Source organism: Ovis aries, chromosome 6 (genome assembly GCF_016772045.2).
Source record: "Ovis aries strain OAR_USU_Benz2616 breed Rambouillet chromosome 6, ARS-UI_Ramb_v3.0, whole genome shotgun sequence".
Lineage (NCBI taxonomy): Eukaryota > Metazoa > Chordata > Mammalia > Artiodactyla > Bovidae > Ovis > Ovis aries.
The window spans coordinates 45462718-45487668 of NC_056059.1; the positions used below are offsets into that span (position 1 = coordinate 45462718).

A 24951-nucleotide genomic window follows, 5' to 3' on the forward strand; every position below is an offset into this window, starting at 1 on the left:
TATAGTCCACTGGGCTTCTCTGTCCATGGGATTTCCCAGGCAAAAACACTGGAGTGGTTGCTGTGTCTTTCCCCAGGGGATCTTCCCGACCCAGAGGTCAAACCCACATCTTTCCATCTTAAGTGTTCTGTTTCATGAATATGAGCTATCTTTCCATTTATTTAGCTCTTCTTTAATTTCTTTAAACAATATTTTATAGTTTTCAGTGTGCAGGACTTGCACTTCTTCTGTTAAAGTTTTTCCTAAACACTTCATTCTTTCTGTTTTTTTTTTAAATTAAATTTTTAAAAAAGTTTATTTTGTGTTGTTCATTGCTCATGCCCTGATTTACTTGCTTTTTTTTTTTAAGTTGCAATAAAATATACATAGTATAACATTTACCATGTTAGCCAGTAGTGTGAAATAAGTGAAGTATATTCACAACAGTGTGCACTGTTCTCCAGAACTCTTTTTTGCATCTTATCTGATTTACTAGTATTATTTTTTTAAGTTAATCATTGTCACATTAATTTTTAAAAATTGTTTCAAAAGAAATTCTAAGTCTTATTACTGGTTTACTTTTAACTTGAAAGATTGATATTGTGCTTTGACTCTTTTGCCTTAAATGCCATAACTTGCAGTTTCACCTTTCTTGAGCCTATAGTTAAATCCCCTGGCCTAAGTAGGGAGTAGGTGATGTAGATAAAGGTTGTTTTATAACCTATGGAACACACAGATGCTTTTTTCTTTCTGTGTCGGCAAACTTCTGTGTGTGTTGCAAACAAAAGCTGGAGGTATTGAACTATGGTCTCCTGGCTTAGCTTCTTTGATAGCTACTCTATTTTTGAGTCAGTTCTGTAAAAGGTAAACATTGAGTGCCAAGAGAGAGCCGGTTTAATTGAAATACGTTACTAGTCAGAATGAACTCTGCCTGTTGCCTGTATTTACATTATGATGGAGTGTGGGGTTGGTTCACATTTTTCACAGAGACCACAATTAAATCAGGGAAACCTTCCTGTGTAGTATAGTGTGGCAGTAGATAGTTCCTTTGGCACTTTGAATTTGGCTTGTTGTTGCCCTGCAGAAGGTCTTTGCAGAGCTGCAGATCCCTCAACTCTAGGGATCTGTGTATAGTGCTGTAAATGTTCTTTCCTTTCCGTCCCGCCCTCCTTCCATTTAGTTTTGCCTGCACTGAGTCTCTGGGTTGGGCTTTCTCTAGTTGCAGCAAATGGGCATCTTATTGCAGTGGATTTTCTTGTTGCAGAGCACAGGTTCTAGAGTGCAGGCTGAGATGTTGTGGCTCGCAGTCTTAGTTGCCTTGTAGTGTGGCAGATCTTCCTGGACCATGGATAGAATCCATGTCCCCTGCATTGGCAGGTGAATTCTTAACCACTGGACCACCAGGGAAGTCCTAAATGCCCTTTTCTGAACATCTAAGATATGAACTTCATAAAGATGGAAATACCAGATCACCTTCCGTGTCTCTTGAGAAATTTCTGTGCAGGTCAAGGAGCAACTGTTAGAACCGGACATAGAACAATGGACTGGTTCAAAACTGGGAAAGATGTATGTCAAGGCTGTATACTGTCACCTTGGTTATGTAACTTATATGCAGAATACATCATGTGAAATGCCAGACTGGGTGAATCACAACCTAGAATCAAGATTGCCAGGAGAAATACCAACAACCTTAGATGTGCAGTTGATACCACTCTGTAACGGCAGAAAGTGAAGAGGAACTAAAGAGCCCCTTGATGAAGGTGAAAGTGGAGGATGAAAAAGCTGGCTTAAAACTCAGCATTCGAAAAAAGAAGATCATGACATATAGTCCCATCACTTCACAGCAAATAGATGGCGGGGGGGAGAACAGTGACAGATTTTATTTTCTTGGCCTCCAAAATCACTACAAACAGTGACTACATGAAATTAAAGATACTTTCTCCTTGGAAGAAAAGCTGTGACAAATCTGGACAGTGTTTTAAAAAGCAGAGACATCAGTTTGCTGACAAAGGTACATATAATCAAAGCTATGGTTTTTCGAGTAGTCATGTATGTATGAAAGTTGGACCATAAAAAAGGCCGAGTGCCACAGAACTGATTCTTTTGAATTGTGGTGCTGGAGAAGACTCTTGAGAGTCCCTTGGACAGCAAGGAGATCAAACCAGTCAATCCTGAATATTCATTGGAAGGACTGATGCTGATGCTGAAGCTGAAGTTTCAGTACTTTGGCCACCAGATGCAAAGAGCTGTCTCACTGGAAAAGACTATGATGCTGGGAAAGATTGAAGGCAGGAGAAGAAAGGGGTGACAGTGGATGAAATGGTTGGATTGCATCACTGACTTGATGGCCATGAGTTTGAGCAAAGTCCAGGAGATAGTGAAGGACAGTGAAGCCTGGCATGCTGCAGTCCATGGAGTTGCAAAGAATCAGATGAGACTTAGCAAGTGAGCAACAAGAAAAAGAAGATATGAAGTTAACATTTGCTAAGATGGATTTCTGTATGCTCCAATTTTAGCATGAAAGATGTGAAATTCTGTTTGGCAAACTACATCCAAATAAAGTTATATCAAAAAGCTGAATTTCTTAGGTTCATTTCGTGAACTAATTTTATTCAGCTCTTGATTACATTTCCTGTGTGTAGAACATGTTTCATACTTGGTAACTGGCTCTCATTTAAAGAGAATGAATGGCTAAATTAAATGGATGTCCTTTTGAGCAGTTTTCAAGTGTATGCATTTCTGATTGGTTTTGTTTGCATTATTCAATGGAGAGAATAATTCTTTGTGGCCAATTTCATTTTAAGAGGGTAATGTTGAGTGAATTTTTGTAATTCAAAACATGAATAATTATGCTCCCTTATTTGTGTTTGATGGAAGCTTAGAGCTGAAACCTTGGCTTTTTTCTCTCTCTGGCTCTGCCCACTGCTACTGAGAACATTTTGGACAAGTGTGCTGTGCTGAATTTTATGTAAATAACATTTTCTTTTTTAATTAAAAAAAAATACCTATTGCATTGTGAAGCAGTGAAAAAAGTAGAGGGCGGTAGAAATAAATACATTTAAAAAGGGATTGTATTTTTCACTTGCTCACACAAAGCAGTGCAAGGGAGAACACCTCAATGATGGTTGATCTACAGCTGTACTAGTCTTAATATATATGTGAATTAAATAATTGATATGGATATATTATCAGCTATTTGGGATTTGGTTAAAGAGGAAGACATTTGTTAAATAATGATAATTGACATTGTCACAGTTTTGGGAGTATTTCTTAGGTTACAGTGTATAGTTTAAATATTTTCTGTTATTTAAGCCTTCTGTTTATTTCTTCAGTTTAAATTTATGTCAGCAGATGTACTAACAGTATCTTAAATGATATTAAGGGATATTGTATTGAGAATGGTGAGCAGATGTTCTTTTGTCTCCACAGAATAAGAGGAAATGGGTTTAGATTACAGGAGGAGAAATTTTGGTTGGACATAAACCTAATTCCTTAATATTAGAGACATTGAGACATAAATCTTTATAGCTGGTATTTATTAAAATAATGATACCTGAAATCTCAGTATATGCTTTATAGCTAGCATTGTATTAAGCACTTTACATAATTATCTTATGTATTCTTACCTAGTCCTATGGGATAGAAATCATTTTCCCATTTTGCAGATGAAGAAACTGGGGCTCAGATAGGTAAAATAACTTACTAAAGTTATACAGCTAGTAACTGAAAGACTTAAGAGTTTGAAACCATGCCCCCTGACTCTTGAGCTGTACTCTTAGTCACGGTGTAATAGAAAGAGGATAAACTAGGCTTGTCCGTTGTATTAAATACTCAACATGGTTGGTGATCATGCAGATGGTATTAAATAACTGTGAGTAGTCGTAGAAGCAAAGAAGTGCCTCTATCATGATTTGGTTAAAGAAGTTGTATAAGTAAGTATGTGTCCATGATTTTTTTCAGTCTTTCCCCTAACTTATGTGTTCTGTAGAAGGATGGTGTGGTCCTGTGTGAACTGTTTTTGACAAAACTATGGAAGTTCAGAATCCTATTGAAAGAGGTTTCTATATTACACAAAGAAAACCCTCAGAAGTCAGCAAGAAAGACATTAAGACCCATAGACATAAATGGGGAAAATAGAGATAGGCAGTACAAATAAAATTAAGGAAGAAAGAAATTTCAGTTTTGTAAGAAATCAAGTAAATGCAAGTTTAAGCCATAAATGTGGTATGAATCAAAATTTGCCTAGTAAATTAGTAGAAATTATAATGTGTTAATACCCAAAGCTGGTGTTCCCATTCATTAGTGATTGCATTTTAAAGTAGTATGTTAGAAGAATAAAATGATTCAATCAGTAAATAAATATCCTGTTTCCTGGCACTAATTCAGTAAATATGAAATGCACATAAATTCTTTTTCTTATGTATTAAGAAGCATATTTTATTAAGCTAATTTGCAATAGACAAAAAAAAACCTCTGTATTAAATACCTTTTTTGTTAGCCACAGAAGAAAATAACAGCTATTGAGCAGAAATGTTGATTCAGTATTTTCCTTAACATTATTAGGTATGAGAGACATTTAAACTGCCAAACAGACTCAAGCTTAAAATGCATAATAATTATCAGGAACATAATTATTTATTTATAATCTTCTGGTCCCTAGGAATATGTGTGTTTTTTGTATATGAGTTTTCTCACTGACTTATTAAAACTTGGGGCCATAATCTAAGTTTGTTATTCATCCACTGTTGTCAGCTTCTTGAGGTTTGGGGAAAATATTCTTTATTTCAGAAACCTGAAGGATGATGAAATTGATTTTATTTAAGGTGTGATTTCATAATTTTAAAATTTAGTTTACATTTATTTACTATATAGCTGTGACCAGACAAGTAACTACAGTAATAAATTATTTTACAGGTATTCACAGTTTTATATGGAAGATAGTTTTTGCCATTATAATATGTTTAACCATCACTTCTTTGATGGAAAGGTAAGAGTTATGACCATTATCTCTTTCTTCTTTCTTGTATTTCCTTCGTTATTTTTCTACAGTCCCTCAAGAGCAAATGGTGGCTGTTCTTCCATTTATTGATATTTACTTTTGTTTGTTCACTGAGTGTTATCAAGCATCCAGGGGTGATCATGTTATTCATCTTTCATGCTTTTCACTGCTTCTTGGGTAAAGACCTGCTTTCTCAGCAAGACCCATGGAGCCTTGTGAGATGTGACCCTGCCGCCCTCCAGCCTGTCTTCTTTCCGTTCCTGCTTTGCTGTTGTATTCAGGGCATATGACGTTCATCTCAGGCTGGCCTTTCCATCACAGGGGCCTTTGCCATGCTGTTCCCTCCTGCTTCCACTCCCTCTTTGCCCTGTGAATTTCACCTCCTCCTTCAGAACCCTGTTCCAAGTTCCTTTCTCCAGCTTCCCCTACCCTCAGACAAGGTCAGGTTCTCCTTTGTAGATTTACAATACTGTAATTAAATAATTCTGTGGTTAGTTGTTTGATGTCTTCCTCTCTGATAAATTTCATGTCCTAGTTAAGGGGATTTATGGTTTTATTAAGCTAATCCTTAAAAAATAGACAGTGTCAGGAGTTAACCCCAGTCTGTGAACTCTAGGTGATAATGATGTGGCAGTTTAGGTTCATCTGTTTTAACAGATGTCCCACTCCAGTGGGGGATATTGGTAATGGGGGAGGGGCAGGAGCAGGGGGTATGTAGGATATCTTTGAACCTTCCTCTCAGTTTCACTGTAAACTTAAAACTGCTCTTAAAAATTAGCCTTAAAAAAAGGAGAGTGGCTTAAAAAAAAACCTTCTTTCAGTATGATGTTAGTTATGTCCTTGTGAATAAACAACATAGCAATAAGAACTGATATTCCTACTCTTGTTTTGAACTCTTTGTTAGTCCCATTACAAAATAAAATCTGTAACCAACCAAGTAATCATACCTGACAGAAGGCTGGCCTAAAATATTTGAAATTATCAAGACTACCTGAAGCATAGCCACACATGTGCTGGGCTGTGCTGTGCTTAGTTGCTCAGTCATGCCCAACTCTTTGTGACCCCATGGATTGTAGCCCTCCAGGCTCCTCAGTTCATGAGGATTCTCCAGGCAAGAATACTGGAGTGGGTGTCATGCCTTTCTGCAGAGGATCTTCCCAATCCAGGGATCAAACCCAGGTCTCCCACATTGTAGGTGGATTCTTTACTGTCTGAGCCACCAGGGAAGTCCAAGAATACTGGCTGAAGTGGGTATCCTATCCCTTCTCTAGGGGATCTTCCCAACCCAGGATTGAACCGGACGTCTCCTGCATTGCAGGTGTATTCTGTACCAGCTGAGCTATAAGAGAAGCCCATGTCCATACATATATGCACACATATATATATATTTTTAATGGTGAACTATGCTTAAGTATATATTGTGCTTTAAGATATTAACTGACAGACTGAAAATCAAGAAGACCAAAAGACCTATGCATTTAGGAAATGAAAGTAGATTCTAAATTGTTGGTTGGGATTGAAAAGTGAGTCTCCTGATTTACTAGGTATAGCCAATGAAGTACTCCTTCCATCAGAATCAATTTAGCATTGGGATACACATTCTTCAGCAGTGAAAGCTATGAAAACCAAGTATTGAAGTAAATAGCAGTGACAATTAGATGTATTTCACTGTTTCCTGAAGGGCTTATGTGGTTGATAATCACCAGAATTTGAGGACTGATTAGATGAGCTTTAAGGAAAACAAGAAATTGAACAATCACTTGACAGTAGATGAAGAGGGGCTTTTCACCTTAGACAGTGACAGTAGGAAAAGGAGAGGAAAGAAGTGGATTCTGAAGACATTTTACTGATGGAAACCAGCAGACTTGATGTAATTACTATGTGTACACATGTCAATTATACCTCATTTGAAAAAAAAAAAGATGACTTGGTGATACCTGTGCTGGGGAAGAGATCAAAGATGCCATGGGGCCGTGACCTGAGTTCATCTTTCATTCTTCAAAACACAGAGTGGGGAAGTTTGTAAGTGACATTTGGAAATGTTGAGTTTGTGGGGCTGGCAGAACACTGCCATGCAGGTGTCCAGTGTGGCGTCTTGGAATTGTGGGGCCTTGAGCTCAGGGATGCTGTCCGTGCTAGTGACACAGATGAGGGAGTAACTGAGCTTCTGTTACTGCTTGATGCTTCAGTAGTGGGTCAGGTATTCATTTATTTGTTCTTAATACTAGACCATGACTTTGCTTTTTATTCTGAACCATAAAGATGAGTAAAATTACATTTAAATACCTAACAGTTGGCCAGCAATTTTGTATATTTCAAGAAAATAACAAACAATTAGCATTTCTCTAGGAAATTCTATGTAAGTTTTATTGAGAGTTTATAGAATTAGCTTGCAAGTTTCTAGAATAACTGTTGGAATAAGCTGTAAAGACTGAGCTCCATGTTTTCTTTCCTAGAAGAAAACAGTCATCCAACTCAGGCTCTCCTTTCTCTGTGTTTTAGGAGCAGCCTCTAAATAGCACTGCAGCTGTAGAGAATGATCTGTAGAAAACTACTGTTTAATTATTTTATTGTCTGCCCCTTTTCTACCTACTTGGAGTCAAGGTTTTCAGTAGAGATTACCATCTAATAATCGATCACTAAAGTATTTAAGTGTCTGCAAGGTGCCTGTCTGTGAAGGCATATAAGCCTTTGAGGCACCAAATGCCTTTGAGGATCTAAGCCTCTGCCACTGCACAGAAGCTCTCCACAGTTGACTGGATTAAAAAGCAGAAGTTTCCTGTACAAGATTTTTTTCATAACAAATAATATAGTCTCTTGAAAAATAAAAAATGTCATACACCTTAATGGTTAAGGTGGTTAAAGTGTGTATAGAGGGTGCCTATTTAAAATACCAGCTACTGAGATAAAAGAGTTAAGTTATTGTCAGCTTTGGTGGCATACGCGAGTGTCTTATTTCCGCCTTGTTTCCTAAGGTGATCAACCTTAGGACCCTCGGCCCCTCAGAAGAGTACACCCCACCATTGATTCTTACCTGGAAAGATACTCTTTAATGTTTTTTTAAAAATTTAGTTAAATGTTCAGGCTTTGTTAACATTTTTTTTTTCCTACTTAATAACTCTTAGGGATTTGAAGGTTTTTCAGTAACATCATCTGCAATTTTAGTCCTTGATCGTGTAGGCAGGTTAAGGAAGGGCCAGGCAGCACCTGAAAAATGATTAACCTTCTTGACACCATCCTTTGCTGTAGTACTTCCAGGAGGAAGTTAATACTTTCTTAGAGAAAAGGGATTGGGGTATTGTGATTTTTCCTTTCTTCAATTGGGTCTTCTAAGTTGATTTAATAGTAGAACAATATATATTTTATTATAACGTACATATAGGTTTATTAAAGTTCAAATGCCATTAAACTTTAAAATCTTCTACTGTTTTGTATACTAAAAGTATTGATTTGCTTTTATAGATGAATACTTGAAAGCTACTACAAAGTCAGTAGACTGGAGCTAGTATTATAGGTCTGTCTCTTGTTGATCTTTCCAAAAGCAAAAAAGGGATAAATATACTGGGCAGTTTTTAATGTTAACTTTGCAGTCACTAGTTCAGTTCAGTTCAGTCGCTCAGTTGTGTCCAACTCTTTGCAACTCCATGAACTGCAGCACGCCAGGCCTCCCTGTCCATCACTGGAGTCTACTCAAATTCATGTCCATTGAGTCAGTGATGCCATCCAATCATCTCATCTTCTGTCATCCCCTTCTCCTGCCTTCAATCTTTCCCAGCATCAGGGTCCCTTCAAATGAGTCAGTTCTTCGCATCAGGTGGCCAAAGTATTGGAGCTGCAGCTTCAGTATCAATCCTTCCAATGAATTCCTTTGCAGTGGACTGGCTTGATCTCCTTGTTGTCCAAGGAACTCTCAAGAGTCTTCTCCAACACCACAGTTCAGAATCATCAGTTCTTCGGCGCTCAGCTTTTCTTTATAGTCCAACTCTTATATCCATACATGACTACTGGAAAAACCATAGCCTTGACTAGATGGACCTTTGTTGGCAAAGTAATGTCTCTGCTTATTAAAATGCTGTCTAGGTTGGTCATAACATTTCTTCCAAGGAGCAAGCTTCTTTTAATTTCATGGCTGCAGTCACCATCTGCAGTGATTTTGGAGCCCCCCCAAAATAAAGTCTGTCGCTGTTTCCATTGTTTGCCTGTCTGTTTGCCATGAAGTGATGGGACCAGATGCCATGATCTTAGTTTTCTGAATGTTGAGCTTTAAGTCAACTTTTTCACTCTTCTCTTTCACTTTTATCAAGAGGCTCTTTTGTTCCCCTTCACTTTGTACCATAAGGGTGGTGTCATATGCATATCTGATATTATTGATATTTCTCCCGGCAGTCTTGATTCCAGCTTGTGCTTCATCCAGCCCAGCATTTCTCATGGTGTACTCTGCATCTAAGTTAAATAAGCAGGGCGACAATATACAGCCTTGACGTACTCCTTTCCTCATTTGGAACCAGTCTGTTGTTCCATGTCCGGTTTTAACTGTTGCTTCCTGACCTGCATACAGATTTCCCAGGAGGCAGGTCAGGTGGTCTGGTATTCCCATCTCTTGAAGAATTTTCCACAGTTTGTTGTGATCCACACAGTCAGAGGCTTTGGCGTAGTCAATAAAGCAGAAGTAGATGTTTTTGTAGAACTCTCTTGCTTTTTTGATGATCCAATGGATGTTGACAGTTACTAAAAACACTTTAGTTAGTTTGTTGGGAAAATATGTTAGTAACACAGTTTCATGGCCTGGATAAGCTTTGTTATTTGTGAACTTGCATTTATTTACTTTTCATTGTTCAAATATGCCTGCCATTTACCTGGCATTCAAAAACACATGCATGTTTAACTGGTGATTTGTGGCTCATTAAATTGAAATTATGGTGGTGGACAAACCAGATAGGAAAAATATGTCTTATTCATTTTTGTGTCTCCAGTGTTTAGTACAGTCCCTGCTTCTGTTTGTTGAATTGAATTTAGCATTTTAGATAGTCTTCATGGATAGTGAGTTTCTCTCTTTTAGGTGACTAAATTTAGTTTTTTAATTTAACTATTTGAAATGTGTAGTCCTTGAATTTGCAATTTTATAAACCCATTTATCAAGGAACCTGAAGATAAAACCTTACGGGGCCAAATGAGAGAGGCTTCAGGACGTCACTGAGGGACTCTGGGGTGATAGGGTGGGTGAAGTTCAGGATGAAGAGAGAGACTGAGCCTAGTGCATTCTCCTCAAAGTAGGGCGAAGTTCCTGACTCTAGTCCTGATTTATTTATTTATTTTTTCTCTGTTTGTTCCAGGCTGCCCTTGAAGTGTGCAGGACATTTTTACAGGAAGATAAAGGTGAAGGAGTCGTCATGGTGGCAGATCCTCCATTTGGTGGCTTGGTCGAACCTCTGGCTGTTACATTCAAGAAGTTAATTGCTATGTGGAAAGAAGGTCACAGCCAAGGTGTGTGATTTATTATTTACTGCAAAGTAAATTGTATATGCATCTACTTCCTGTCACATATTAGCAGACCTTAGTGAATCAGAGCACTGAAAAAATATACATGCCTTGTGTTCTCTGTTGAAAAATAGGCTTATTTGATGCTGACTTTATCATGATACACTTTGTTTTATTCTAATTATGTATTTGAAAAATGGCTCATAAGTAAAATATTTGATTTTGGTGGGCATAAGGAGGCATTATCCATGAACATTTAACAGAATATCAGTGAACTGTTGTCATTTATTTGCTATTTACTAAATGGCCACTATGTTCCAGATACTGTTTTGGTACTGGAAATGTAGTGGTAAATGGACACTTACCTCTGCCCTCATGGACCTTATATTTCATCTTCCAGAAGCCTTACCCAGAACTCTAGGAGGGCACCTAGCCTCTGGGCCAAAGTTCTGAACTGTGCACAGATTTGTTTGGGAAGGCTGGCCATCAAGTAGCCTAGCAGTGATGCATGGACACCTGACTCTAGAAGTGGGTTAATGACTAGGGGATATTCAGCTTAAAGTGGCTTAGGACTTCAAAGTATTTTATATAATTGCCTAATTAGTCAGTTTAATCATTTTTCAGTTTCCATTTTGCAGTTTCCTGCAAATTGATAAATATAAGAGTGTCAGGAATTAAGTGATCAAGCTTCTCCATTAATTGTGCTATATAAATAGTGTGCTTTGGGGATAGGATGCAAATGGAATCTGAAAAGTGACTCATAGTGCTAAGTATCCTACTTATTTTTGGTTCTGAGGTCTCCTTTTCAGAGTGGAAAAGTCACTGTTGTTGGGGAAGCAGTAAAGAACCCTTTGGGCTTGAATTCGGTTCTACTGCTTATTAGCTGCAGTAAATTTGAACAAAGTGCTTAAATTTTGCAGCTTCGGTTTCCCCATCTATGATATGAGATTATTATATTAATATCTGACTCCAGGTATTGGTAAAGAGATAACATATAAAAAAGTTCCTAGCATTGTGCTTAGCCTGTATGAGATGTTCTCTAAATAATAGCTATGTCCACTGTCTCTCATAAAAATTAATTTTGATGGAATTGTTAATAAGAATCTCCCATGATTCAGAAAAGATATATCCACCCTGAAAACTGGCATAGTGAGTTATGGCAGAGATAAGGATTCAGATCTAAGGCCTTCTGCCTTCTGGTCCAGGAATCCTTCCACTGTGTCACAACAACCTTTGTGCTTCATAGTGAAACTCATTTTTTTTTTTTTTTGGTCACTTTTTAGGTAATATCTTTGCCTTTACCTAGACCACAGTGATATGCATATAAAGTTAACTTTTATATACATACCCCATGTGAAAGTGAAGTCACTTAGTCGTGTCCGACTCTTTGCGACCCCATGGACTGTAGCCTACCAGGCTCCTCAGTCCATGGCATTTTCCAGGCAAGAATACTGGAGTGGGTTTCCCTTTCCTTCTCCAGGGGATCTTCCCGACCCAGGGATCGAACCCAGGTCTCCTGCGTTGTAGGCAGACGCTTAACTGTCTGAGCTAACCCCGTGTAGCTATGGTTAAATTTACGAGAATGTTTCCATTGACTTTGGGGAAAAGTCAAGTTGTAAATGGTACTCTGGTAAATAGTCTCTCCTTTTGTATGATTTAAATGTATTGAAGGATTACAATTTCGCCCAATACCATATTTTTTTCAGTAACAACTCTCTTCTCTATGTTTTCTCTGACATCAGTTTTTTCTTTTCTGTTTTTTTTCTGATCCATTAGATAACAGTCAGAAAGAACTACCCATATTCTGGATTTTCCCCTATTTTTTTGAATCCCGAATTTGTCAGTTTTTCCCAAGCTTCTGCATGCTGGATTACCAGGTATAGTAAATATTCTGTTTTCTGGCATGGTTGGGAAGTGGATATTCTGCTTAAATAAATATTCTGGTAGGACTATCCATCAGTTTTAGTAAATGCAAACACTATAAGCTGTATGAGACACTAAAACTCTATCATATGTAACTTAGTGCAGTGGTTCCTGGTGTCTGTAATCTCTAGGGTGCCTATTAAAAATAAAGATTCTTAGGTACCAAAATAAGCCTACTAAATCAAAATCAGAGGGTAAAGCTGTAGGAAAAAATATTTTACCAAGCTTCCCGGTAATTCTGAACTCTGCCGGGTTTTGCATTAAATGATCTAATGTTTCACATCACCAGGAGAGTGGGCAGCACCCCAGGATCATCATTATCAGCATGGGATTTCTCCATTCAGAGGTGGTAGAGAAGTAAATCACTTTTTCTGTACACTTTACTTTGTTGCCCAGAGGATGCCAGGAGCTCCAAGGAGGGGTTTGCCCAAAGTCGTGTCGGAACAACTAGTGTGTCAGAGAAGCAAAGATGCTGAGGTGTGAGTGTGCTGATTCAGGGCACTGACCAGACCTTCTCCCTCACGTCCCTGCCATTCAGCTCCTCTGCTTTAGCGTCCACTCTCCTGGATTCATTTCCTTGAGTTCTGAATTTAACCCTGTTGTTGCCATCACAGTGTGTGATCAGCAAGTGGGCACTGTGTCTTCTTCTGTAATGACATTTTTCTGTTTGAGTTTTCTGAGCAGTTGACTAGTCTCTGATCAAGGCTTTTCAGCCCCCAAATTGTAAAAGTCTTCACTAGTCATTCCAAGCCAGCAGTTGATTCTTTTCTTTTATTAATTGAAGCATAGTTTATTTACCATACTGTGTTACTTTCAGGTGTACAGCGTAGTGATTCAGTATTTTTGCAGATTATATTATATTATATGCTATTACAAGGTAACAGGTATAATTCCTGTAGCACTTGGCTCTAATCTTTGTACATCCTGAAGATGTATACTATTATGAAAATTATTTAGAAATAGTGTGAGAAACAGTGTTACTAAAAATGAGGGCACAGAGTCTACCTGTAATTCTACTCCAAACAGCAAATAGGTTGTTGAAGTAGAGTTGACCCTTGAATAACCAGAGGGTTAGGGGTGCAGTTGGAAATCAGTGTATAACTTATAATTAGCCCTCTGTATTTGAACTTTCTCCAAATCTGTGGTTCCGCATCTGTGGATTCAGCCAAATTTGTTTTGATAGTATTTACTATTGGAAAAGACCCATGAATAAGTAGACCCACACAGTTCAAACTTGTGTTGTTCAGGGGTCAACTGTATTCACTTCTAGTCTTCTCAGAAAATACTTTTACATATTTGTAATCATAGCAGATGAATATGAATTCTGCTTCCTTCATGGTGCCTTATATAAATGTATATTTTAAAATGTAGCTATATAATCTTATTCTTTATTATTTCATTAATGGACTGTATTGTTATCCTCTCTTTTTTCAGACTTAAGAGGTTGCTTCCACCTTTAAACATCTTTTATTCATAGAATTTTTTTATATTGTATATAACTCCATTAAAATAAATTTCTAAAACTAAAATAGAATTACAAAAGTTACATTGTCAAGTTTAATGGACATTTTCATGGCTGTTGAACCACATTAACAGATTCCTTTCCAAAACTGTGTAGCACAAGTCATTTTAACCTTGATTTCTTGAGCTCTGGTTTAGGCAAAATCTGTTTCATAATTCTTCTCAAAGCTGGTTTACTTTCCTTTTTAGGGCATCCAGTTTTCTGTTGCTTGTCTGAAGGATGCTTCTACTGTAATATGGACACTTGCAATGCAGAGATAGTTGACATATCCTAGAGATGTGAACTGAGTAAGCCATTTCTGACTTCAGGTATACCTGCTGCCTTTGACAGTGAATAATCATACAGTACAATGTTTGGCACATAGTAGGTGCCCTATACACATTGAGTGAGTTCAGTTCAGTTCAGTTCAGTCGCTCAGTCATGTCTGACTCTTTGCGACCCCATGAATTACAGCACGCCAGGCCTCCCTGTCCATCACCAACTCTCGGAGTTCACTCAGACTCACGTCCATCGAGTCAGTGATGCCATCCAGCCATCTCATCCTCTGTCGTCCCCTTCTCCTCCTGCCTCCAATCTCTCCCATCATCAGAGTCTTTTCCAGTGAGTCAACTCTTCCCATGAGGTGGCCAAAGTACTGGAGTTTCAGCTTTAGCATCATTCCTTCCAAAGAAATCCCAGGGCTGATCTCCTTCAGAATGGACTGGTTGGATCTCCTTGCAGTCCAAGGGACTCTCAAGAGTCTTCTCCAGCACCACAGTTCAAACGTATCAATTCTTCGGCACTCAGCCTTCTTCACAGTCCAACTCTCACATCCGTACGTGACCACTGGAAAAACCATAGCCTTGACTAGATGGACCTTAGTCGGCAAAGTAATGTCTCTGCTTTTGAATATGCAATCTAGGTTGGTCATAACTTTTCTTCCAAGGAGTAAGCGTCTTTTAATTTCATGGCTGCAGTCACCATCTGCAGTGATTTTGGAGCCCAAAAACATAAAGTCTGACACTGTTTCCACTGTTTCCCCATCTATTTCCCATGAAGTGATGGGACCGGATGCCGTGATCTTCGTTTTCTGAATGTTGAGCTTTAAGCCAACATTCTCACTCTCCTCTTTCACCTTCATCAAGAGGCTTTTCAGTTCCTCTTCACTTTCTGCCATAAGGGTGGTGTCATCTGCATATCTGAGGTTATTGATATTTCTCCTGGCAATCTTGATTCCAGCTTGTGTTTCTTCCAGTCCAGTGTTTCTCATGATGTACTCTGCATATAAGTTAAATAAGCAGGGTGACAATATACTGCCTTGATGCACTTTTTCTGGAGTTGAAAAGGAACTGAGTTTTAATCCTAGTTCTGACACTTAATAACTAGGCCTACACATTTTATCTGACTCTCTGAAACTTACCTTGTTACCTGAGCATAGTAACAATATATCTGCCTCATAAGGTTTTAAGAATTATTTGAGATAATATCTTAAAAAGCTTAGCCTTGTCCCTGACCCACAGCAAATGCAGAATAAAGGTCATTGCTATCAGCACTGTTGAAACCATCTTGATACTGTCATCATTCTGATGGTCCCAGAGTCAGGGTAGAACTTTTCTTACGTTCTCTTTTGTACAGTATCTGAGACATTAAAATTGTAAAACACATCATTCCTCAGAAAACTTTCATCCACATTTTGTTGTTTTTCAGTCACTAGGTCATATCTGACTTTTTGCAACTTCATGGATTACAGCATGCCAGGCTTCCCTGTCCTTTGCTATCTCCTCGAGTTTGCTCAAACTTATTTCCATTTTTTCACTGTGGGCGAGAGTTTGAAATGGTGAGGAGGCAGAAGGCAGATCCAGGATAAGGCAGATGTGAGCAATTAATGTGGATTAACCAGTTATTGTTTGTTTAGACAGGCGGTGTTACTACAAAAGAACTTTTACAAATGTTGGCGTTTTAGTTTTGAGAGCTAGTTCCAAGGTCCAAGCTTACTGAAAGTAGTTATATATATAACTCAGTGCATTGGGGGAGAAGGTTCTAATTAGATCATGTATATCAGTCAGGGTGAAAGCAGTGTTTTCAATTAAAGAGAAAGCCAACTTTTGAGAAGAATTAGAATAAAACTATAAAAGGAAACAAATCTTCATTTTTTTGTAATTCCTACTAAAGATAAGAATTACTGCCCCATTACATGCTGACTGGGAGAAGATTTCGCCAGATCTCCTGGGGTGAATGTAAACCTTTTCTGTTTTTTGTTTTTGTTTTGAAACTTTCTCTAGACTTACTATTATCCTTTCCAAACCTTTTGCATTCTTTCTTTTGTTTCTGTTGTTACTTTAGCTTCATTTTGTGGCAGTTTTTTCCCTTTTATATTAAACTGCCTTCATCAAATGAAAAATTTGCAAGTTTCCTTTCTTCCTTCACATATCTTTTCCCATAGACCTTGATTAGGCTTTCTTTCTGACTTGGTCTGAGATGATTATATGCCCCCAAACCACAATACAGTAAAAAAAAAAAAAAAAAAAAGACACAAAATCTCTTTTTTCAGAAATACTTTTTAGGTTAGAGGAAGGCAGAAATGCTGCGAATCTTCATAAAATATAAATCATGTAGAATCTTCAGCGATAAAGCACTTGATGAATACAGAATAGTTATCTAAGACCTAGAAAGGAAGGATTTGGTAATGAAAAGAAATTCTGATTTAGAGTCAGAAGAAGTTTGAGTCCTAGCACTGCCTTTTAGAAGCTATTTAATCTTGAGGGAAGTCACTTCATCTTTCCAGGTCTCTGTTTCCTTACCTGTAAAATAAAATAATCGAACCAGAAAAGGGATGGCAGATAAGTTTTACTTTTAGATGTAAGCCTGATAAATTGTCAGTGACTTCTTGGAGAATTTGTTGAGAATACCAGACTCAGTGGCAGAAAGTAGCGTGATTGATTTGTGATATCTGCCACAGGGTCAGGGTCAGAGAGTGGTAGATTCAGGTCCTATATTTACCATATCTGAGCTGGATCATCTCACTTCCCTTCCACCTGGAACATGCTATGATCTCTTGTTTCTACTTAGTCTGGGACATTGTTAAAAGTAGAGATCTTTGCTTTTTTTTTTTTTTAAAGCTATCATTTTAAAAAATCATCCCATTAGAAAACAGTTTTTCAAGGCTGATTTCATGTTAAGAAATGACACTTTGACAGGAATTTCTGAGAAATGATTATAAATTATAAGGTGACTCAAAACTCAATATATAGTAAACAAAACATTTAATGGATTTGAAGTAATGAATAACACACAAACACGTCTGTGTATGTCTCTGTATATATCTATATGTATCTATACATATGGTATTTAAAATAAGAGGTTACATGGAGTAAGGTTTTTAACCTTTTAGAAGTTCTTTAATCTTGAGGGAAGTCACTTTATCTTTCCACGTTTCTATTTCCTTACCTGTAAAATAAAATAATTGAACCAAAAAAGCGATGGCAGATAAGTTTTACTTTTAGACTTAAACCTGATGAATATATTACATATTATATACGTAATATATATGTAAAAAAACCTTATTGCTATGGCAGAAGTTGAGTGATGGAGCTGAAGAGTTCACTTGGGATCTTTTGAATATAATGAAATTAAACAGAACATACTTTAGGGAGTTCTGAAAATACAAGAATGTACTGTTTTTTATTTAATCTTTATTTCCCAGCATGACACTTAAAGCGTAATAGGTGCAGAGTAATTGTCGACTTGAATGTCTTGGTTTCCATAGAACTAGTTTCAGTCTTGTGTTGCAGAGACATTTGCTTATAGATAAAATTAAAAGTTAGGAATTGCAGATATTTTGTGCTTTCCCTCATTTCTATACAGTACTTCATCACATTAATCAGTTCCATGGGAGAAATTTTCTATTTGAAAATGCCTCTCATCATCATTGTGAGTGAAATGTCAGGGATAATGATGGGAAAATGGTGTATCAGCTCTACCACTAGTGATATGCAATTTGCAAAATTGTGTTTGCTTTACAGCACTTCCATAGGAGGTTTATTTGTGTGGATGAAGCTATGAAATATGGATGTATGTTAGAGGTACATTAATTTACCCTAGCAGCATGCATTTTACATACCATATGTTTATAGTTAATTAGCACAACAAACCCACATTTAAAAATAATAATAATCTCAATTAGGTTATGCAAAATCAAGTAATCAACCACCTTCCTGACACACACATTCTCTGACTCCTTGGGTAATCATAAAGAAATTGTTCTTTTTCCCCCTCTCTTCCATCTGCTATCTATTCTATTGCATGGAGTATTCCATTTACTAAAAGTCTTTTCTAAGATACTCTTTTCCAGCAGTTGAAAATCTTCATAAGATTCTCTTGGAAAGAATTTTTTTTCTTATGACACTCATAAATGTTCAGAATATCTTTGTTGGATTTAATAAGGTGCCATATATTTACTGAGTACATTGAGGAAGTGCGTTAGGGAAAAATTATGAATTTAAACCATTTAAAAGAAAACTACTTAAAGTACTGTTTTAAGGTGATTGAAGTAAAGTCTACTTTTGTATCTTAGCCTCTAATAGGTAACATATATTCATAGAATTTTAAAGTTGGAAACAAGCATAGCTTTAGCATAGGCTAACTTCCCAATGTAATAATCCTCTCCACTAAATTCATGACAAGCAGCCATCTAGCCTTGAATGCTTTCAGTGAGCAAAGTCCTACAGCCTTACAAGGCAACTCAATTTATTTAATAGCTCTAATCATTAGAAAATTTTCTCATATGGAGATAAAATATGCTCCCTATTAACTTCTAACCATTGGTCCTACTTCTATTTTCCAAAGCAATGAAGGAGAATTCTAATTTCTATTCCACATAACACCCCTTCAGTTATAAAATAGCCATCAAATCCTCCCAGTCTTCTCTTTTCTGAATAAACACCCCCAGTCTGTAAAACTGTAAGTCCTATTTATCCCCATTACTTTCAGTAGAAATGAACTGGCTTTATTAATGTCTCAAAATGTAGCAACTGAATGCAGAGCTTTGAAAGTGATCTAACCTCGTCTCCTTTCCTTGTTAATGATACTACAGTTGTTATAGTCCTGAGTAATCCAGCTGTAGGCCCACACCTACTCTTAATGGTTACCCTAGACTGTGGACTCACTATGCTGACCTGTGTATGCTCACCGTGCAGAACACTGTAGGGCTTTTTTCCTCACTGTCTCTCGTTTAGTTGGGTCTCCTCACCTTGTACTTTTCTTTCCCCTCGCTGCTGAAGCTTGTTAATCAGTCTTCCTAGATTTGTTCCCCTGTACATCTAGCCAGCAGTGCTACGGTCATGGGAGAACCTAGGAATCTCTCATTAAAGGCCTCTCTTTCCATCGTGCTCAGTGCCTCCAGTTCAGGCAGTTCAGTCGCTCAGTCGTGTCCGACTCTGCGACCCCATGGACTGCAGCATGCCAGGCTTCCCTGTCCTTCACTATCTTCCAGAGCTTGCTCAAACTCATGTCCATCGAGTCGGTGATGCCATCCAACCATCTCATCCTCTGTCGTCCGCTTTTCCTTCTGCCTTCAATCTTTCCCAGCATCAGGGCATAAGGGTCTTTTCCAATGAGTCAGTTCTTCACATCAGGTGGCCAAAGTTTTGGACACTTTGACAGGAATTTCTGAGATGCCTTATGCCTTATATTTTTGCAATTCTCTCATTAAATAGCTAGCTTGTGAGTTAGTTCTGTTGTAAATTCTTAAGTGTAATCTTATGTAGAATCTACACAATTTATTACTTGAAAGTTGGGATTTAGCTTATAAAAATCACATAATACTCTTGTGGGTGATCTAAAGCAGTGTTTCTCAAACTTTAGTGTGCGAAGAGGGCTTGTTAAAAATACAGATTGCTGCCCACCCACCCCCTGAGTTTGTGTTTTTAGGTCCTAGGTGGGACAAGAAATTGCATTTCTAACATGATCCCAGGTGATGCTGATATTGCTGATCCAGACACCACAGTTTGAGAGTTAATGATCTGAAGAAAGATGGACTTAGTGGCTAGGTGGAATTCACAGCAGTTTTAAAACCAAACTGAGAATGTTTATGGGTGATAAGCTGGAGGAGGAGACGGGAGCCAGAATAATCAATGAAGCAGATCATTGATTATGCATTTTACATGGAATCATGCTTGTTGGTTTCAGTTTACTTTCCAGATAATCTGCAGAAAGGGAAAGTTGAGTTAGGGATATTAAGGAGACAGGTGAATGCTTGAAGTAGTCATTGTGGGGAGAACTGTAGTTGATTTCCCTCTGTGTCTCCATCCTTCTGTCGCCAACATATGCCAGGTCCTAAATTCAGTGTTTTACATACACTGGCTCATTCAACTTTCACAGCAACTCTAAGGTAGGTGTTAGTAACCTTTTCCAGATGAAAATGATGCAGGCTTGCCTGAAGTCATATAACAAGTGAGCGGCAGAGCCACTGCCTGGCCTCGACCTGGCTCTGTCAGAAAGTGACGGTGGAGGGCCAAACCAAGGTGGCACTGAGCCTCAGGGAGCTGAAAACTGACATGCAGTGAATGCAAACAGTGAAACACCCCAACTGCCCTGGCACAGATCATCAAAGGTGGAATTTTTTAATCCTCAAAGCTAAATTCTTATTATGTAATAGTCCTTCTTGCAGAGTCTGTTGCATTGGATACAAGATTAGAGTTCTTCTCTTAATTCCAGGTAACATGAATCTGTCATAACAAATTGTACCTTTTTTATAATACGATTTTACTCTCATGGAGTCCTCTCTGAATCTGTTGACTAATAAGTAAACTCTTGCTTTTAAGAACTTCTTGTTAAATATTCTGATTTAATTTGTATCTTGGCATCAGTTTGTTCACTTATTGGTTAAAGAGTCTTAACAAATGTTGACTCAGTTGAGAAATTTTTCTTTTAAATTTTTTTTTTTTTTTACATTCTAGGTAGATTATGATAATCATGCACTTTATAAACATGGAAAGACGGGACGGAAACAGTCTCCTGTGCGTATTTTCACGAATATCCCACCTAACAAAATAATCCTTCCTATTGAAGAAGGGTACAGGTAAGATCATAGAGGGACCTTGAAATACATTGGTCACTGAAAATAAAGTTCCATATATCTAACGTGAAAATGCCTTTCATATTGACTCATGTAGTACTTTTATTACTATTAAATGTGGCCTAAAATGTTATATTGGATTTAACTTGAATTATACTGAATTTTTGTAACATGCCTTGTGAACGTTTATCTACCTTGTGAATCTCAATAGGTATAAATATATGCAGCCCATTTCATTGAGTCTTTCTTTTCTCCTTAGATTTTGCCCACTGTGTCAACGATATGTTTCTCTAGAGAATCAACACTGTGAACACTGTAATTCTTGTACATCCAAGGTATAGTTTTCTTTAGAATGTGTTTTTACTCAAATATGTTAGTTTTATTCTAGTTCACTAGTTTCATTATATTTGCTTACTGTTATTTTTTTCAATATTATAATTCATATTAATGTATTAATGCCAAAGAATGTTCATACAGTTGTGCTCATTTTACATGCTAGCAAGGTTATGCTCAAAATCCTTCAAACTAGGCTTCAGCAATATGTGAACCAAGAACTTTCAAATATGCAAGCTGGGTTGAGAAAAGCCAGAGGAACCAGAGATCAAATTGCCCATATTCATTGGGTCATGGAGAAAGCAAGGGAATTCCAGAGAAGCATCTACTTCTGCTTCATTGATTATGCTAAAGCCTTTGGCTGTGTGGATCACAACAAACTGGGAAATTCGTAATGAGATGGGAGTACCAGACCACTTTACGTGTCTCCTAAGGAACCTGTATGCAGGTCAAGAAGCAACAGTTAGAACTTACTGTAGAACAATGGACCGGTTCAAAATTGGGAAAGGAGTACATCAAGACTGTATATTGTCACACTGCTTATTTAACTTATATGCAGAGTACATCATGTGAAATGCTGAGCTGGATGACTCACAAGCTGGAATCAAGATTGCCAAGGGAAATATCAACAGCCTCAGATATGCACATGATACCACTCTAATGGCAGAAAATGAAGAGGAACTAAAGAGCCTCTAAAGAGGAGAGTGAAAAAACTGACTTGAAACTTAACATTTCAAAAATCTAAGATCATGGCATCCAGTCCCATCACTTCCTGGCAAATAGATCGGGAAAAAGTAGAAACAGTGACAGATTTTATTTTCTTGGGCTCCAAAATCACTGCAGATGGTGACTGCAGCCATGAAATTAAAAGACGCTTGCTCCTTGGAAGGAAAGCTATGATAAACCTAGATAGCATATTAAAAAGCAAAGACATCCCTTTGCTGACAAAGTCCATATAGTCAAAGCTGTGGTTTTTTTCAATAGTCATGTACAGGTGTGAATGTTGAACCATGAAGAAAGCTGAGCTTCAAAGACTGATGCTTTTGAATAGTAGTGTTGGAAAAGACTCTTGAGAGTCCCTTGACCACAAGGGGATCAAATCAGTCAATCCTAAGGAAATCAACCCTGAATATTCATTGAAAGGTCTGTTGCTGAAGCTCCAATACTTTGGCCACCTGATGCAAAGAGCTGACTCATTAGAAAAGACCCTGATGCTGGGAAAGATAGAAGGCAAAAGGAGAAGGAGGCAGCAGAGGATGACATGGTTGTATAGCATCACCAACTCAATGGACGTGAATTTGACCAAACTCTGGGAGATATTGGAGGACAGAGGAGCCTGTAGTCCATGGGATCGCAAAGCATTGGGCATGGCTTAGCAATTGAACAAGTTAGTGAATTATTGTTTATTAATTATATTTTAATGCAGTACCTTTTCTCTAATCATAAAGTACTGCAGGCTTTTAAAAATATTTAGTTGCCTTCATTACCATTAATAATTTTTGAGTTATTTTTATATGGTACTGTGTGACTGCTAAAATTATTAGTGTTTCAAATAAGGCAGTAAATGAGGACTGAATTTTGTTGAGAGCAAAATTGTTTCAGATAAGGCATTGAGTTATTAGATACCAATCACTGTTCCGATGAAGCAGCAGTTAACAACAGGATTTTTTATGTGCCAGGCCCTGTCTTAAGTGCTGTACGTGGGCTGAGTCATTTACTCCTCACACAGCACTAGTAGACAGGCTTTTCACAGGTGAGGAGGGACTGCAGAGGACACACCTCCTAGTGACATTTTTAGGAAGGCAGGATCACCCTTAGGATGCTCTGTTATTTTAACTAAATCCAGTCAAAAAGAACATGTGAAGTTTAGTTGGCTGATAAGCACATATTATTCTCTAAAGGAAAGGCTATTGTTTTATAACTATTGGAAAGTACATTTTTTATAACTTTATAATTGTATTAGTGGTTATAGTGGTTTTTTACTATGGTAACATAGATTATATATATTTCCAATTAGTTTAGAAAGTGTCTGTATTCTTCATTAAAAAAAAAATTATGCCCAAATCATACAAATTACAAAATGAGAAAAAAACCCAATTTTTTAATTTAGAGACGCACACATAAGTGGAAAAGATAAAAACAAGGAAGTGAGCATCAGAAAAGCTAGGATAGGTGCTTCTCAGTGGGGATGGAGGAATGCTGGACTAGAAAGGGGCATTTGGGGAAGTGTCTAGGGGACTGATGGTATTCTGTCTCTTGACTTGTTGGGTTCTTTAGTGTTCACTTTATAATACTCACTAAACTGGATGTATGCATTTCATGTACTTTTTTAGGTATGTTTTATTTCATAGTTTTAAAATTACCCAGATAGTAACCTCCATCCTTCTAAATTACATTTTCTCAAATATGAACGTTATTAAGGATTATGTCAGATAGACTATAAAAACTATGAGTCATTAATTCTCTTGAAATTTTCATTGAGTCCTTCTTCGTGCAGTTTGGGTTGATTGATCTGGAGTGGACTTTCAAGATCATTTAAATAAATCCCCCAGTTTTAGTGTTAAGGAATCTGGGGCATTTGAGTTGAATGGAGAAATGCATAAATTAAAATCAAAGTATTTAATTGTAAAGCTCAGGAAAGTGAGAAATAAGGAATGAATAATTTACACAGCTTTTAATAAGCCATTTTAATTTTTAATTATCAGACTTGATTCTTAATGACAAATTAATCATAATTTAAAAATTGTTTTTGTAGGATGGCAGGAAATGGAACCATTGCTTTCTCTGCAAAAAGTGTGTAAAGCCTTGTAAGTATTTAGTGTTTGAGATCCTATGAAAATATTTGGGTTTTTCTTCATCTAAATAGAATTTTTATTTAACTGTATTTACAAAAGAAAAAAATTAATATAGAGACTTAATTTACTTTCTTTTTAATTTTTACACTTATTAAAATGAACTTTCTCTTCTTCAGAGAGATGACTTTACCTTGTTTGGTTTGGCTTATTTTAGTAGGATTTTGTATTGTTCAGCCAGTCCCCATTGTATCAGTGGTTCGTGACTCATTGCAGAAGGGCAGAATTTGTTGCTACGTGTGAGAAAGAAGTTAGCTGATTTACGTGGGATTCCAACCTCTTAACCTTGGCCTCTTTAGCCAAACTATAATTAGCTAGGCAAAGCGATCACAATATTTGAAGTAAACACTATTCATACTTCCTCATCATAAAGGTTAATCTAATGAAAAATTCTATTAAATGAACCTCTTCTAAAACCTAATATTTTATTTTACAGCCTGGATCCACTGTAGCATTTGCAATCACTGTGCTCTTCCAGATCATTCTTGCGAGGGCCCTAAAGACGGCTGCTTTATTTGTGGTGAATTAGATCATAAACGGAGTACTTGTCCTAACATCTCTACATCTAAGAAAGTTAACAAGTTAGTTGAATTCCTTTATTTACTAGAAAAAATTTTTCTTGTGTACAGAACAATCCACAAAAGTGTGCAATAATTGGAGGATCCATAAGTGCGAAATTAATTGTTGCTTTCACTGTTAGACATTGTTTGCATAGATGGGGAGGAAGGTTATCAAGGTGAGTTTCAGAGAGCTTAAGATTTTACAGGCAAGACCAGTAAATAACCAAAATATAAGGTAGAAAATGACTAAC

At 37.3% G+C, this 24951-nt stretch overlaps 1 protein-coding gene across 6 annotated transcripts in view; it reads left to right on the forward strand.

Moving 5' to 3' along the window:
• ZCCHC4 (zinc finger CCHC-type containing 4) overlaps positions 1-24951 on the forward strand; it is a 58786-nt gene that overhangs the window by 28179 nt on the left and 5656 nt on the right. For 4 of the 6 annotated variants that reach the window (XM_004009747.5, XM_012179757.4, XM_060416932.1 and 1 more), the window contains 7 exons: positions 4894-4966; positions 10312-10462; positions 12233-12333; positions 20837-20958; positions 21215-21290; positions 24044-24095; positions 24577-24721. In XM_004009747.5, coding sequence (XP_004009796.1) covers positions 4894-4966; positions 10312-10462; positions 12233-12333; positions 20837-20958; positions 21215-21290; positions 24044-24095; positions 24577-24721 — 720 coding nt within the window. Of the gene's footprint in view, positions 1-4893; positions 4967-10311; positions 10463-12232; positions 12334-14089; positions 17713-20836; positions 20959-21214; positions 21291-24043; positions 24096-24576; positions 24722-24951 lie in introns of those variants that run through there. The other 2 variants (XM_027970908.2, XM_060416935.1) reach the window with 2 other exon arrangements.